Genomic DNA, 18,730 nt, shown 5'->3' on the forward strand with positions numbered 1-18,730 from the left:
TTTGAAAACAGTCAACTTTAATAGCACAAATACACGAGTTGTGCAAACAAGTGAAAGTATATAGTTTTCATATCAATACTGATCAGTGGACTGTATTTATTAATTTAGTATTTATAAAAATACACATACAGCACTAGTCACATGTTAAGACACTGAATTATTCAGTAGTTAAACAAATACACAACCTTCAAAAATTAAAACAAATAAAAATTGCTTCAAAGCATTTCCTATGTACTTATTTTCTCCAAAGCCTGTATTTGTATTATAATTCAAAAATCTTTTTTTGAGCTACAATTATTTTTCTACATTCACAAGACAGAAATACTTAAAAATACCACAAACACATAACAAATTAAGTGCAAAAAATCTCCAATTCAAATGTGTACACTTTAAAATTGAGTTGGGCAGTTTAATTTCAATATTGGATGGTTCAAAATATTCAAGTTATTTTATACTTTATGAGTTTGGATAAGTTCTATCTTCTTGTAAATAAAAATAGCAACCAAAATACTAGAATGCCAGGCAACTGACTTTGTTTATTATTCCCAGTTGATAAGAATGGATAGAAAAAATCATGAGGTAGCCTTGCTTCTAAAACAGGTGGATGGACATAATATGGTGAAGATTGTTCTGAAACATCTACAAACATGACTGAAGTGGTCACTCTCACTACTTGAGTCCATTCTTCTGTCACAGAAGAGCAGTAAACTCCAAAACAATGAATCTTCACTTCTTTAGGTTCAGTGAATTTAAACAAAACACCAATGATTATAGATTGAGGACTAGCTATAGATCCTGCATTTGCAAACAATACATAAATGTTAAGTCCAAGCACAACCTTTGGACACACACCATCTGGTGTTAATTCCAAAATTTCTTCTGTCGGTTTACCTTCCTCTTGTATTTTTAACCAATCATTAATATCATGTCTATCAGAGTTACCAAATTTGCCAACATACTCTGGAGGGTTGTCTCCTACCAAGGCAAGCATAACCATTTTCTGGATGTACTGACAGCCCTTAGTCCTTAGAGCAGTGCTATTTAGGTGAAGGACACACCCAGAATGCAAGTCTTCAGCAAACTGTATCGGTAACTGACTTTGGATAGAGTCACATCTGCTATCTGCAGAACTTCTTAAAATGGTCAACCAATTATTTCTGTCACTGTCCAGCAAAATCACAGGATAAGATAAACCATGAGCATCTAAAACAGTATCCAAGTGGCCAGCTAGGACTGGCTCACCTACAATATAACCTGGATTTCCACTTCGTTTAAATGTTACATTACTGTTTGTTTCCCACAGAAATTTAACTTCCAACTTCTGTGATACAGAGTTTTCTGTGTCTCCTACTTCTACAGAGGCCATTTCAAAGCTTACACTTGCATTGCTTATCCCATGTATACCATTATGTACAATATTAAACGTAACAGCTGTAACAACATTGTGGCATATTTTGGATGACTCATTGAAGGATGGAGCAGGGAAAAAGCAGCTATCAGGTAAACCATCAGTATTCCAGCAATGATAATGTCCAGTTGGTATGACAGGTATGCAAGTATCAGAGTCTTGACACAAAATCTGTTTAGATTCTGTGGTGTTTGTATTGATGTTATCCTTTTCTTTCAAAAAAAGCTTTAGAGACTTTAATATATAGAACTTTTGATAATAGGTTGTAGTTGTAAGAGCAAGGTCCTGCTCACAGTTTTTGGATACAAGTCGTACACATGAAGAAACATGGTTGATCATGTACTTCACTGGTATAGAGCCATCACAAAAACTGCTCAGTAAAGAACCTGGCAAATCTGTAAAAAACATTTTAAACTCTACTTTGTTACAAGTTCTCTTACAATTTAAGTTTATTTTTAGAGAACTTGAATGCGACAATTCATATAGTTTTTACACTGTAATAAAGGCTATAGGTTTGGCTTATTTGAATTTTGTGCATAATTACATGAGGGCTATCTGTGTTAGCCATCCCTAATTTAGCAGTGTAAGGCTAGAGGGAAGGCAGGTAATCATCATCACCCACTATCAACACTTGGGTTATTCTTTTACCAATGAATAGTGGGATTGCCAATCACATTATAATGCTTCCATGGCTCAAAGGGCAAACATGTTTGGAGGGAGAGGGATTTGAACCTGTGACCCTTAGACTGTGAGTCGAACACCCTAATCATCTGTCTATGCTAGGCCAAACACTATCAGATTTATAAATAAATACAGCAGAGAAACAAGTGCATAAAATGAATAAAATAGAAAGTTAATAGTAATATTCATAAAAGTATTACGCTCAAATTAGCAAGTGCTATATAATAAGAGAACATTAGCATGGTTTCCTTGCAACATTCATATTAAAGGCATTTTAAAATTAGACAATAAAAATTATAAAAACTAAAAGGTAACAGATCAGTTAAGCAACCACTTATGTACATGAATTTTATCATGAGTGTCACTCTGGTGTATAGTTAACCAGGATGTTATATCCAAGGCTAGACATTCCATTAAGAGAACACAAAAAAGTATTAAATTCCTTGGGGAGGTTACTTACTACTTTACATTAATCTGTCAAGAAAACTTAGTATAAATCATTAACTACTGGTTAGCAGTAAGTTTGATAATGAGACCAAAGTAAACTTAAAAGAGTTTGCCTAAGTCTAGTCATACCCTCTGCTCCACCTATGCAAATCTCAGCTTCCAAGAAAAAATATATTTTTTTGTAATTACAATTTGTTGAGTGTAAGCTCCTAAATTTTTATATATATCAAAATTACATAGCTGTGGGTCCAGCACTAAATACTGACAGTTAATCAAATACTTGCAAAATGTACTGTAATTTATGATTGTTAATAAATGCCATATACTTCTTTACAAAAAGACTTTTGATGAATTTCGTATTCTCATGTATATTCCTTCAAGCTGGAAAACCCTATTGGATAGTGAAAAATAATGATTTAAAAGAAAAATTAGAATAAAAGCATTCTGCAGTAAATGGCATAAATATAGGCAAAGTATTGTACTTAATGACTAGAGAACTATTTTAGTAAATATTACAGTTACCAACATCTTTCATAACTTTTTGTTTGCCATTACTTCAAATATTATTAAAATGTGATACTCTTGTAAATTGTTAAACTCAGCAACAATGGAAAGTAGAAAACAAATTACATTTTACAAAATATTTGCTAAAACAAAGATTTCAGCAATTATATGCAAGAAATTTATTCCTTACCATAATTATTTTTAAGTAACTAATTAGAACTATTGATAAACATACATACATAATTTTTCTCAAACTATTTTAACTAAAGAATATCACACATACCCTGATACTTACACCAGTGATTTACTTGTTCAACTCCAGTTGAAATAACCCAAACTGGATCACCTGCTATAAACTCTTTACTGGAATAGATTATCAATTCTTCAAAGGAGTTTGAAAACCATGGATAAATATTTGTTGGAAGTAACTGCTTAAACTCTTCTATGTTTTCTACTGATTTACCATCTTTATACAGATGGCGTTTGCTTAGGTTATCACGTAAAATACAAAAAAGTCCACTAGAAGTTTTTTCTAAAATGTATTCAGTATTATTCCGGTAGAGAATCTCCGTCTGAGTACAGTAATGAACATCTAGGTTTTGCCACACCTTTGAACATTCAGTAAACACTTTCTTATCATCTGCAGAACAATCAGTATCACAACAACAATTAACATCACATACACTCACATGTAGGTCACACAAACAGAAATCTTCAAGAAATGGTTCTGACCTATCTTTTCTTGTAATCACATTGTTTTTAGGTGCAATACTTGTGTATGTAGGATCTATTAATGTTATATTGTCATCTTCTACTGTACTGAGTGTATCTAATACATAAGAAATTTCAGTTTCGAAAAAAGACTCTTCTGTTGTATCATTACTGTTGTTTGCATCTTCTTCATTTATAAGATATACCTGAGAACCTCTTGTACTGGTCTCATTTACCTTAACTGGTACAATCCCTGTCTTGTTCTTCCCCAATAATACTTCCTTTGTCTTTCCCTCTTTAGTGATATTACTTGTTTTAAGGTTATCAATAGTTTCTTCTTGCATAATACTTTTATTATTCAATGTCTTCTCCTCTTTAAGGGATAAAGTCTGATTTGGTTGTGGTTCAGTAAAAGGTTCCACTGTTGTATTCAGAGCTATATTAGACTTGTCTGATGCAAATAGAAATGCACATTTGACAACAAAAGTTATAAAGACAGAACCAACTATTTTCTTATGCATCATTGTCAACACCAGTTGGATGTAGTTGTTCTATCTCAACAAGTAATGCTTTGTAGAATTCAGAACTGAATTTTTCATTGTTAGGAAATTCTGTACAGGTGTATTGTGCCAATTACAACAGTTCAAAAGCTATGTCAGCAGAAGACCACTGTTACCAGAATCTGGATTTAAAAAATTCTTCTGATTGTTTTAAAATATTATCAACTCAACAGCTTACATAAAGTTGGAACATGACAGTCAAAGAACAGTATTTGTATGTATTCTGATGCCACACCTGGAAGTTGAATTAAAAAAAACCAACATAGTTATATGCATGACATTCAAAGAAGTAATTGGGAGAAAAAGTTTTCAGTCTACTTGCACATAAGATCAAGTTTTAAAAAATGAACCCATTGCCCATGAAAAAGGACTATATTTTTCTGTACTAAATAATATTTCACAATTATTCAGTAGACTGAGTTGCACAGCATTTTAATATTTTAATAGTACAGTAATACCCCATTTAGCACTCAGGAAGGGTTTCTGAGAACAGAGTTCTAAACAAGTTAGCTTTAAACATTGCCATTTTAACATTTCATATATGAAGATATGTAACTGAATGCATTGTTTCTTACCTGGGAATGGTGTTTGAAGATATGTAACTGAATGCATTGTTTCTTACCTGGGAATGGTGTATAAGTTTGGGTACTGGAAAACAAAGTGTTACAATACAACATTACTTAAAGTAAATGAACACAAATAGTCTTAAAATACAAAGAAAACACATCAAAGTGGTGTTGATTCACAATATGGTACCAACCCCAGGGTGGAAGTCAGCAAGTATGTGAGGCAGCAGATAGTGAGAGGCAAGGCACATCATATGGCTCTTCTCATCACTGGAAAAAAAACAAAACAACAACCTATAATGATGACCAACATGGTAATATGAAGTTATGGAGGTAATGAGCTGGTTGTTATAATAAAACTCACAACAACACTATCAGGCATAACTGAACAGCTGACAACTATTGTCTCAAGATTTACCATAAATTTAAGTAAATTATATTTTTATCCATGAATTTTTTTTCTTTTTTCACAACATTATTTATATGAACCCAAGCAATGTCATTTTACTTCAAAAATGTTTTAACATTAAATAACATGAAGAAAGCAAAGTGGGTGCATAGACCTAAACTATTCACATCACTGATATGCCAGCCTTCTACAACAGAAATGTTTTAGTCAGCCAAACAGTACATATTTAATATCACTTATAAGGAAAATACATGAAATAAATATGAAAGAATTAATTGTTACTGTGAAATTGTTTAAACAATTAAAAGAAAGCAAGAGGTATGTATGTACACATTCTCTCTCACAGAACATCTCTTTGCAACAGCCAATGCTTCTGAGCATAATTCTCTTTGCAATGATTTTGCATTCCCACTCTGAGTCTTTCTTTCTGCACTAGTCCATGAAATGTGTGATTTGTTTGATACTCTCTTCCAAAAATGCATGTTACTATTCTATGTTCTTTGTTAAATTATTCTATTACATAAAATTATTTAGTGCACTAGCACCATTAGTCAGAAAAAGTAGTGTTCAGAGAGATATGGATTTTCATAATTTGTTTTTCCCTCTTGTAAAAATAAAAATTCTAAAGAAGTCAAGAGCTGGATAGCAAATCAACTTAAAGTGGGGAGGTGCTAAATGAGGTTTTACTTTATTCCACAGAGGAGTTTGAAGTTTATAATTGATGGTTAAACTTCTATTGGTATGTTTTTAAAGTGTGAACAAGTTTTTTAAAAAATAAGTAAAACATCCACTACACAATAAAATAAACAACATTATTAAAAAATCTTAACTACCAAAATATAATACATATGATTAAAGCATACACTACTGTTTTTCATTTTTTCCTTTCTAGCACTTAGCATATCTACCAAGATGTATCCTTTCTTGCATGCAAATGGGTGAGCACATTGTTTCTATACCACAGACAGCATTTATTTGATAGCCCTAAAGCATTGCACTAACATGTTGCCTTTGAACAAATTTATATAATTTACAATGTATGACTTAATTTTTTAAAGAAAATTGTGCCTTTTTAATTCACTTTGTATTTTGTTGTTTTAGCTTCCACAAATGTTTATGAATATATTACAGAAAACCTTAAACTGTAAGTTTGAAAACCCTTAGTGATAAGTCTAAGGCCTATGAAATACCTTATCATATTCCATTTCACATATTCATTGCACTTTCCACTTGTAATAATAAAACATGTTTTAGGAGCTCTCATTATGTCTTATCTAACCAAGCATGAATGCGGTTAGTTCCACATAAGACAAGAATGTATGTTGTAAAATAGTATTTTCACTAATACTTTTATTTTTAATACACTTACTTTCAAGTTCATGACATACTTTAAACTCAACAGTTTAGACTTTCAGAGAATTCCTTATTTAAGTTATATTTCTATTCTGATTGAACACACACAGAAAAGTTAACCTCTGAAAGATTTTCAATTTCTAGCATCAATTCAAATAAACAATAAAACAAATTAGTACTAAAATGCACAAATAATTTTACAATTAATACTTCAGGTTTTGCTATATCACAATCATGAACAAGTAGCAAAAATGTGTGAGGTTTTCATTTATGTCTACAAATTTTTAGTCTGTATTGTGTACACATAAATCTCAACCATCTTTGCCTTTAATGCAATATTAAAATAGGTTTGTTTTTACTTTCTTCTACTACTACCAACCAAAGAAAAAACACTTATACAGCATTTTATGGATAAAACCCATAACTTATATAATGTTATAGTGGGACAGCATGTACTGGAATTACATTTTGACTTGTCTTGCATTTACTATACAGTGTCATGCCAGTAAAAACTGACGGCTTTTGGACAAGGTATGTAACTATTCTTTCTGAGGCTGAGGCAGAGTGCTTAGATCATGTTCAAGTTGGAGATTTAGAACTTCAAATCATCCAGAAAGAGACCTGTCATAAGCATAAGTGTACTATTCTAACACCTCATTTTTGCACTACTCTTTTCTATGCAGACATTTTATGTTTAAACTTTGCTCTCACTGACCTATCCATCTTGTCAATGTGTGATTGTAGATAAAGTGTAAGAGGAGGTGTGTTTCAGAAGTTAACATTTTCATTTAGAAAAATTTATTTCCACCCTTCCTCCCCATGAAATGGCTAACTATGGGTCAGTAACTTTGGACCTTCTCAAAAACTGAATAGGAAGTAATAATGTGGATCTGGTATAGTGGGTGCATTGATGTAGGTAGAGTGAATCACAAGATAAAAATTACTCTGGGTAATATAGTGGAATACAAAGGCTGGAGAAAGTGATGTAAGATTCATACCAATGCTTAAATGGGCAAAGAAGAGAACTTTTCATTGGGATGAAGAGAACTTTTCATTGGGATGAAGAGAACTTTTCATTGGGATGAAGAGAAATTTTCATTGGGATGAAGAGAAATTTTTATTGGGATGAAGAGAAATTTTCATTGGGATGAAGCTAAAGTATGAAAGGTGTATTTCAGAATATTGATTCTAAAATATCTTTAAACATAAATATATAAAACTTCCTTAAGAATTTGTGGTGGTAAACAAAATTGGAAAGCTAGAGTAAATCCTGTCTTTAGCTTTAATAATTTACATGTAGTTTACTCTGTTCATCCTAAAGTGCTGTACATAAAAATATTTCAAAAACATTAAGAACAACAAATTGAAAATATGATTAAGAATATTGTGCAGGTTTCTCCCTATGAATTTCAGCAAAAATGATATCCTGACACTGATGATTTTTTTATTCATGAAAATAAACATATTATTACATGATACTTTCACACAACAAATTTTATATAAAGTTAATAAACCTTGTTATCCTAAAACTTCACCAAGAAAAAAAAAAGTTTTGGCAATAAGCCAACATACATAAATTACTTGAATAATTCTTTCACTGTTGAAAATAAAATTATTTTTCAAACATGTGCAGAAATAAATATATCATGTTTCATGAAAAACAGCAATGTTCATTAAAAAAATAAATTTGAGAAGTTATTATTTCCTAAAACTGAAAATGTATTTCTAGCAATACTAATCCCTTCCCACACTTATAGATTCCACAGCTCAGGGTTGGAATTATAGAGTCATGAACCCTATATCCCATGTTGGGATGTACTGAACTAAGGACCCAGGATGGGAAAAACTTTGTTTTCAGAATTATGAAAAGACAATGGACCCTCTTCCATAAAAAAACATACTGAACCAATATTAATCAGAATAAAAGGGCCACACTTAACGTCACCAGAGAGATTAGCATCATATCTGAACTGTTATTATGAGTACACTCCCATGCAGGCTGATGCTTCACCTACTGACATTTGGGGAAAACATCCAAAGGCCCAAATATGAGTGCCCCCATTTTTGTCCTCTTCTCCAAGAGTGAAGGAAATTTGTTCTAACACTCTGGAAGAAAAGCTTCTGCTTACCATCCCAGTGACTGGAAAGTGAGTTTGGTAAAGACTCTCTACCTCCACTAGTAGAATTTGAGGGGATAAAGCATGTTGGGGAGCCCTTACAAACAGTACAATAGGTGAACCAAGTTTCCTAAATCTTTAAAAGCAAACCAACTCCAATTTATTCAATCTAATGATGGGCAGGAACTGGCAAGATCCCCTTATGCTTTTCTCCTGAATATCCATGAGAGGCAATACTGCATATCACAGTAATACCAGTCAGACTCTAGGTTGCCTTACAGAATACCTCACTTTTATGGAGCCTGCTGCAACCTGAAAGGTAGCAATGAAAATACTCACCTCTCTTTATACTCTAGCTAAAAAGGTTAAGATAGCTATAGGGCACAGGCAAATGCCCTCATATGCAGATACTGCAAGATCATACAAGTAATGTAGGATACAAGTACTGGGGAAGATCCACATATGAGACTGCACAATGTCCTCCTGCAGGAAAATCAACCAAGCCACTAAGAATATAGAAATGTGACATATCTGATTATATGACTTACAGAAAACCAACTACCTTCTAGCATCTCTGAAAATATTAGTGCTGGCAACAAAACTTACAAAACTTTCAATGAGCATGGAACTGGGAAATAGTGATCAAACGAGTTGGTGAAAAGGATTTATCCCCTTCCCTGTCTGACAGTGTCTGGGGTAAGAATAACCAATCTGAGGATGAAGCAAGAATAAAAAAGCAATTAGAGAGGACAAACAGTGCAAAACACTCTAACAAAACTGCATAACCTCTATGTCTGAAGCTTGAGCTTCTGAATAGCCAGATATATCATGTCAAATCATGGCTACCTCCACAAAGATGGACTAAGAAATGAAAGTGAATATTCTTGAAAGTATTGCAGAATCATAAAACAAAATGCAGCTGCTAATCCAGTACTAAATGGATTGGAACAAATCATAGTTAGTATGTTAAGTAACAGCATACAGATTAGCGGGAAGGTCTAGAATGATAATCCTATCCTGATCTGATGAAATGCACCAACTGCCAAAGACCAAAAGTGAGGTACTGAAGCAGTTTGGTGTTACAATAAGAGGCAAACTCTCCAATCAAAGTTGCAAAATAAGAGCTAAAGCAACAGAACCTTGAGATGCAACATCTGTTTTTGTTGGGAGAATCTGTTTTGGTTGAGATAATCAATCTGCTACTGCAATCACCACCTGTGTAACATGGCAATTTTGTAAGGTGATATGATAAAAGTGGTCCTGGTAAAGGAGGTCCAAGATTTGAAAGTAAGGAATCTTGAACCAAGTGCCTCTTTGATGAGAAACACAAAAAAAAAACACTACAGAATTGTTACAGTGAAGCCTGATGATTCTTCCATAATAAACCCTGACCATGAAGCATTGCTTTGGAAGATCAGGAAGGACTATAACAATATGTAAGGAAGCCTCATCATCTATGAGTGGACTCTGGAATTCCTAAATGTCAGTACATGTAAAACATCCCTGAATGGAGGTATTTATGAAGAGATGAAACTCTGGATGAAGAAATGATATAGGATCCAATATCCTAGTAGCAACCCAACTTAGCAACACCTCAAGACTGAAAAATGTTTGGGTGGTTAGAAGTTTATGGCACAAAATAATTGGAATGGAGAAGTGTGAAAAGCTCTGATATGGAGTTGAAGCCTCAAATGGTGAATGAGATCCAGCATCTTCAAGGCTGAGGTCCTGGCACAACCATAAACCAGAGACCTATAGTATAGTTTAGACTGAATGGAATCAAGATAGATCTTGAGCACAGAACATGGATCCACTTCTAAATAGGTGAGAGAGAAGATGCTCAGTGCCCTCATATTCTTGACAAATAGCTGCTTGATGTGAGGAATGAAAGTAAGATTATGGCCAAAGATAAGCCCCAATATCTTTGCCTCAGGGACCATGAGAAAAACAACATTACTGAGACAGAGCTCTGAATCAGGGTGAAGACCCCTTTTTGATGGCAAAAGTGTATGAAAACAGTTTTGGAGAAAGAAAAGGTAAAACTGTTTGCTGTGGTTGACTTCCACAAATGATTGAGACAGTCTGTAGCTGCCTTCCAATAAATCTTATATTTAACAATCCACGTGAAATGTGGTAGTTGTTGACACAGAAGGTGTTTGCAACAGTAGGAGGAAGTTGGCAAATAATATATATGGTGTTGATCTTGATATTTAAAAGTGTAGCATTTGGGATATACCTAAGAGCCTCCAATTCCGTGTGTAAAAGAATGGGAAATAGTTGAACCCACATGGACTTGGAATCACCTGTTCATTAAAAAAATTACAAATAAAAAATGGGTAAATGACCATGCAACCCATATGAGTGGAAAACCCATAATGTGCCATATCTAGATATAGTGTCACAAGTCTTCTGAAGGTCAAAGAACATGGAAACAACTTTTTCTCTCTTAAAGAAGGTTTCCATGATTGAGATTTTAAATCAAATCAGATGGTCCATGATAGAACACTGTTGACAGAACCTACAATAGGGTAAGAGGAAGTTGTCTGATTCAATGAGCCAAACTCAACAAGCATTAACCATTCTCTCTAAAACCTTACAAAGATAGCTAGTCAAAGCAATTGGATGATAATTAAAAGGAAATTTAGGATCCTTCCCATATGAAGAGGAAGGGAAGACAGTAGCCTGGAGCCAAGCATAAGGAAAAATATTCTCCTGCCAGAACCAGAAGAAGAGCAAGAAAGGCAGGGGAGAGATGGTGCAGTATTTCACAGTGAACATCATCAGAAGAGTGAGCTAGCATTCCATCAGTGTATAGAGGTGATTATAGTCACAGAGACAATCTGTCCAAAAGTAATGAGACAACTGCTCTGCCCAAGACTTGATGGGCAAGGAAGCAGGAGTGCTCTGTACATCAGCAATTTCCTGGCCAATGAAGAGCAAGATGGAAGGGGAATAAGAAGCATACCTCCCATTAACCTTCCAAATCCTGTTCACTTTGAAACTGGTGCTACAGATACTACAGGGTGTTCAGAAAGTCACTGTGCACTTACATATTTATTAACAGACATGTTTCAATATAGAATATAGGAGGTAAATATGAATGACAATTATAAACAATGTTGAAAGTGACCCCAGTTGGCATCAATACAGGCTTGGATCCTTCTTATTTTGTTTCTAAACACTGCTATCAGTTGATGGCTTGAAATAGACTGAATTAATGCTGTTATCAATGCTTTCAAAACTGCACAGTGACTTTCCAAACACCCTGTAGTTGTGATACTTAATCCAATATTCCTTTTGGTTTTGACATCTAACCTGCCTGAAAGCAATGTAGTTAGAAAAAGTGGGACACCTGTGAGAGATATATCACACCCATTTCTAAGCTTTCTGTACCTGCTAGAAGGCTGGAGACCACTGTGGGAAATGTGTCAAGGTTTTAGGTGCAGAACAAATGGCTGCTTGAATGATGCAATCAGTTACTATCTCTATGCAGTTGTTATCAGATGGAAGACTGAAGATAGTACGATCAAGTTCTCAAAACTATAGAAAAATGATAACTGCTCCTTAGGGCACTGTAAACCTTCCAAAAGAAGTGAGGGAAAAGTGAAAAGGAACAAAAAGATCAACAGCAGCAAAAGATTGGTGAAGTGCATAAAATTAAGTAAAGGAACCAGTATTTAAGAAAGAAAGGTTGTGATCTGGGAGCATATACTCCATGGAATGACCCTAACATCAAACAGCATCAGTCCCATCCCAGAGGAGATTGTGCCAATTAAAGTTTTCCAGAATTTCAAAGGGAAACAAAAACTGTTCTATGAAAGCACCTGACTGATCATAAGTCTCACCAAGAGACATAGAAAAAACACATGATGGTATGACCCAAGAAGATATGGATGGCTACAGCACCCAAGGATGTATTGAGCAACATAAATAAGGTAGACAGATGCTGGTTGACCAGCAGTGTTACCCCACCATGAACTCATCCATTATACAACTTATCATTTCAATATAAAGAAAACTGTCAAAAAGTGATAGTATCAGCAAGTTTCAGAAACGTTTCCTATAAGAAGATACACATGGAATGATAGGAATCAACTAAGGCCTTAATTTCTTTAAATTATAATGAAAACCTCAACAGTTTCACTCTATCAAAGTGGAGGAGAGCCTAAACTCCAACATTAGACACACTGTCCACAAAACTCATTGAAAATACCAAACACTGGTACTAAGTTGATCCTAGCACAATAGCCCTAGTCAAATGACCTGGGAACCACCCCAAGGCCATCTGTCTACAGGAATAGAAAGCTAAAGTGGTGGGTAGCAGTGCCACAGACATCACACAACCATCATGATCTTCTCCTCTTCAGGGGTTACTATGCATGGCAAACATTTTGGTAGATGTTCAGATCCTATGAGGTAAACTGAAATTATACAACTTTGTCTGAGAGATCCTCTCACCACATATAGGAATTCACCTCAAGAAGACTAAAGAATGATGCTGACTAAAATAACTGGAGAATCCAGTGAATTGATATTTGTGGTCCTTCAGTAACATAAAGACCATTAAAAGGATCACTTATGCTCTTATCCCAGAAGAGAAAGAACCATCCATACAGTGGGAGGAGAGGTGAAAAGAGTCAGATTTCCTCTTCCATAACACAGAGCCAGATGTGAGTCAGCTGAAGAGATTGTCATATGAAAAGAGATTAATCTCCTTAAAATTGTTTTCTCTTAAAAAAAAAAAAACAGTTAGAGGGAATCTAACTGATGAAACTTGTGAATGAAACTGATAATGTTGATGCATCAACATGTTTCATATTTAACAGCAAGAATCATAGAACTGGGTACACAAATAAAGAACCCATCTTCAGCTAACACAATTTTATTTCTCAAGTTGGGTGGTTGGCCTATGAAATGAGTTGCCTTTGGAAGTTGTAGAGGTAGTAAATTTGAGTGAGTTTAAAATAAACCTTGACAGATATACAAATGATAAAAGATGGATTTCAATTGTTTTTTTCATTTAATAGCTTTGGTTTGGCTTAGAGGATGGAATAGCTGAGATGGACCAACAGAGTCAACATGCTTCTACCTGGTGGTTTTAGGATATATTACAATGCTTCAACAACCTTGTTGGGTAAGGCACAGGTGTCCCTTCACATAACATAAGTGAACTGCCCTGCATGAACCACAATGTTTGCAGATGGAAATAAAATTAAATATTCACTCCTAGACCTTGCAGCTTTTATGAAAGGTGCTCGAAAGCATCTAGGAAGTGATCCAGGACAATGCACGTTCAAGAAACCAAATGAAGACAATTAACCAAAGGCAGCTTATAAAAAAGTGGCCTCATGTTTGATGCATACATCATTTAAACACTGTGTCGATTAATGTTGATTGAAACAACATTTAATCAGATAAATTTATTTTGTGAGAGCAAATTAAAATTGGGTTATTTGCTGTGTCCACATTAAATCCTGAATTCCAATGCTGCAAGCTCATAAACTCACCACTATCCTACAGGAGGACTGAAAAGCTCACAGATTAAAAAAAACAACAGGAAAACAAGAATTTAAATTCCCTCCAGAATGTCAAAGATTGCCCTCAATTACAGCCTTAGAGCTTCCTAAAAAAATTTTACAGAGTCAAATATATGAGGTGTGATCAAAATGTTCTAAGACTTTACTTTTATACCAAAGAGTAATGTACATACATCAGTATTATATGCCATCTCCTCCAAAGTAATCTCCCCCAGCCGTTCCAATGTTCCTGCCAATTTTGGAAGCAATGCTAGAAGTCTTCAACTGTTATGTCACTAAGTTCTGCTTTTACATTATTGTGGATAGTTGGAATGTCATCAAATCTCTTTCATTTCAACTTAATTTTGATTTTTGGGAGGAGAAAAAAATCACACAGGGCAAGATCAGCAAAATACATGAGGTGTGGTATCACAGGAATGTTTTTTCTGCCAAAAATTCTTGAACAGACACAGCAGTATGTGAAGGCACATTGTCATATTGAAGACACATGCAGAGTTTTTCAGTTAAAATCACTTGACACAATCCAAAGAAAATGTTCAGTTCATCAGCAGTTTTGCAGATAGTTAATTGTGGATCACTTCAAATTTTTCCTTTCACCTCAGTGACAGCTTCATCAGTGGACAATGTCAACGATCATTCAAAACATGGGTCACCTTTACCTGACTCCTGGCCATCTTGGAAGCATTTTATCCAGAGATAAATGACAGCCTTACTCAAGCACTCATCAGCAAAGGCAACTCTTTAATATTTCGAGGATTTCTGTCCTCCTTTAACATTTGTCACATAAGACTTGATGCAAAAATGCTGCTCTTCTTTTCTGTCCATTTTTATTAGGACAGGGGCAAGATATACGTCTGTCTTTGAACAACTTTTTGCTACATGCGTATAAGGTCTGGAGAAATGAAATGTTCATGAGATAGATCACTATTTGCACTTTGTACACACCTCAGTGAAGCTCACTGCCACTGTACTGGCATCTGTAACAGAAAAAGTCTTAGAATTTTTTGATTAGACCTCAAATGTTTACATTTCATTATGAGTAAAATTACTGATAGCCTCAACCATGAGTGATTTTCCTCCTCCCTCTGATTGTTGTGCAATGCTAGCTATCATAGGAGAAACCTGATTGGCCTCTATGCAAGAATAACAATACGATAATTCAAGTGATAAACCAGCATGCCAATCAGAAAAATATGTATCTAACTTTTTTATGAAAATTAACTAGATAACACTGAGACATCAAAGTATCTCCAAACAATTGTAGCCCTGGGAAAACCATTAGTAATGCTTTGTCAAGAAAAAGTGATAATTATCTAAATGAGGTGCTTGTATACAGTACAATGATTTAGGATGCCTTGATATAAATAAAGTGTGTCATGAGACAAATACTGCCGAGGGCAATTAAACAGGGTGTAACACTGGAACAAAAGAGAAAAAAAAAAATCAGACCAATGCTTAGATTGTCAAAGAAAGAAACCCTGGTAGGAATAAGAGCTGTAAGTGTAAATGGAGCTAAGTTTGTTTTGGGAATTTTAAAACTTGTTAGATGGAGTACTAAGTTAAACATTGTTAAAGATCCATGTTTTGAGAAATTTACACAAAACAGGGATCATCCAGAAACGATTCCAATTAGACTCCTATTAGCACAACTGATAAAATTATGTTATTGCCATTGCATATTTACTTACAACTATTCCACATGTGATTCCATATATTCAGAAAAAATCTTCAAACACAGAACAATGGAGAAAAAGAGCCATTTATAAGTCATGAAGATAAACTGAAAGTAGATGAATCTGTGTCCTTCCCAGTAAAATTCTAACAGCAACAAAACAATGTGTGTAGGGATGGGGCTAAATAGGACATCTGTGCCAAGGTAGATGTAAGGAAAGGGTATTGCCTAAAAACCCCTTAGGGCATTGAACAAGAGCAGCAGAAATGAGATATGGGTGAAAATGTATGATAGGAGAGCTACAAGGGTAAGACAAAAGGAGGAAACTGAGCAGGGGATAAATGGAAAGGATCTTCCAGGGCAGCCTTCTACACTGGAAAAACTCACACAAACTGCAGTGAGTTAAAAAAGGGTTGATCAGCTTGCTGATAAGCCAAAGCATAATGATCTTAAGCCCATGGAAGACAAGGCATGCAAACAGCAGAACTCAACTGAGAAATGAGAAATGCCCAACATGTACCCTGGTGTGAGGGAAAGGAAGAGAAACAAGGTAATCTAAGGATGAGTGTCATGTTACAAAGGAAAGAACAGTATCATATGTAACTGGTAAAAAAGAAGAAAATGGAATGCACCTGAGAAAATATATATATAAAAAACAGAGTTAGGAATAGTATATTCCATATAAGCAGCATGTAAAGGCACAGCATAGTTAGGAGGAGGAAAAAGACTGTTACGTTCTTCTTCATCATGCACAGGGAATAAGATGATGCAAGAAAAACCCAAACATTTTTAAAAGGATGATCCATATGATGTTCATTCTCCTGATGGATAGCCAAAAAATCCTTAGTAAAGACCCTCAGTCCTAAAGCTTGTATAATGGCACTCAAAAGTAGTGGTAAAAATATCAGAAGTTGTAAAACACAAAACATGAAATTCATCTTAAACTGTAAAGAAGACAAAAATGAGAAAAAAAAAAGCAAATAAAAGCAACTTAGAAAACTACCAATAATAATTGAATAAAACAAGTAAATCACTACTTCACAAAAAAGTTAAATTAACATGTGAAACGAGCCCAATTGAGAAATGTACACACTTGATCACTGCCTAACGAGGAGTGATAGTTCAGTAAAACTGAACAGAGGGGTCCTATGTGTCATGAAGGCATGTCGCACTTCTATCGGTAGATTGGTTATTGCATGATGATTTACACGCAACACACAGCTGAACCACATTGATTATGTTATGTAGGAGGTAAAAGCCTTGTTTCACATGCAGATATTTTGCATACAGAGAGCAGCACTAAATGAGAATAGCTATTCATGTGAGAGGAGCTAATGTATTGCACTGGAAACAGAAAATCCCGGACTTACAGATTATCACTTGTGAAAATCCCATTTACAAAAACTTAGATGTCTCAAGATATATATATAGTTGTATAATAAATGCGACTACAATCATTTAACTACATAATATGGACCAGGTCATTTTGATTGGATGACAACAATTTACTGTTTGTCTTATTTATATATGTGTGTGTGTGAGAGAGCAATGTTGCTTGCAACACCACTAAAAAGTGTAAATAACAATGCTGGTGTATTCTAAGTATTTCAAGAAGTTCCATCAACAAGCTAGTAGAAGTACCTGTCCAACAGATGGGTGAAATAAAAACTCATTTGTAACAAAGGATACAAATTTGAGCTTCTATTTTTTTAACATTATAAACACAAAACGTGCAACAGAAATACATAAAGGTATCAATACTGAAAATAAAGATAAACTGTGTTCAAGAATTCTATCAATTCTATACACATGTTATCCTACATCACTGTGTCAAGTTGTGCTGATTTTTCTTTTTGAAATTAGAACTAGGGATCACAAAAATGAATTATAGGAGGGTAGGAGTAATCATTAATTGAAAAAATTATTTTGCAAAGAGGAGTGGTTGATGTTTAGAATTATTTGCCTTCACATGTGGCAGATATGGTAAATTTAAAGAAGTGTAATGAAAGTCTAATAAATATTTAAACAAGAAGGGCTGGGATTTTTGGTTTTTTGTAGTTTAGTGGATGAGAACACTTACCAACAAGTACCCAGTTGTCTTTAAATTTTATGTTATTCTTGCCACAATTTCCTATTATATAGTTCATTAGTTTTCTAATGACATTTACATATGCAAGCAAGAAATTATATCTAAAATACACAACAAAAATATGAACTATTTGATCATAGAAAAGATTTTGAAAACCAATAGTTAACTCTTGAAATATTTTAGAAAGGGTTGTAAGCCTTAATGAGCTTATTACAGTTCTTTGGTAAAACACTAAATTGTTCTGAAAGGATGATGCTGTATATCTTGACTTACAGCTTCCATGTTTGCTGCTAAAGAAGAAAAGTCCCCCTTTAAAATGGTAATAAAGATGAGTAGAAAAATGAATTGATAATATAAGGAATGTTGGAAGGATGTGACAAGTGATTTTCTTTCTTATTTATGACATTTGCTATTATATTACTAACAGTTTGCATAGCTTTTCAAATTGTAATATTTCTAGATGAACAGGTTATGCTCCAAAGCTAAAATTGATTATCATAAGAACCTTAGTAATTTAAGAGAAAGATACACTGTCAAAAATATTCAGAATTGCTATCTAGTTACTCCACATAATTTTCTTGAGCAAGAGGAAGTTTGGTACTACATGAAAAAAACAACACCTAAGACATTAACATTAAGATAGCCTCATTTAGTTAAATTAGTTTGGTGAAATAAT

At 34.2% G+C, this 18,730-nt stretch overlaps 1 protein-coding gene across 9 annotated transcripts in view; it reads right to left on the reverse strand.

The window, feature by feature from the left end:
• LOC143230659 (tectonic-1-like) overlaps positions 1-18,730 on the reverse strand; it is a 33,102-nt gene continuing 14,372 nt past the window's right edge. For 4 of the 9 annotated variants that reach the window (XM_076464565.1, XM_076464564.1, XM_076464563.1 and 1 more), the window contains 2 exons: positions 3,336-5,147; positions 1-1,803 (listed from right to left, as the gene is read on the reverse strand). In XM_076464565.1, coding sequence (XP_076320680.1) covers positions 476-1,803; positions 3,336-4,275 — 2,268 coding nt within the window. In that variant the 5' untranslated portion in view covers positions 4,276-5,147 and the 3' untranslated portion in view covers positions 1-475. The remainder of the gene's footprint in view (positions 1,804-3,335; positions 5,148-18,730) is intronic. The other 5 variants (XM_076464567.1, XM_076464568.1, XM_076464566.1 and 2 more) reach the window with 3 other exon arrangements.

The sequence above is a fragment of the Tachypleus tridentatus genome, chromosome 10, assembly GCF_004210375.1.
Source record: "Tachypleus tridentatus isolate NWPU-2018 chromosome 10, ASM421037v1, whole genome shotgun sequence".
NCBI lineage: Eukaryota > Metazoa > Arthropoda > Merostomata > Xiphosura > Limulidae > Tachypleus > Tachypleus tridentatus.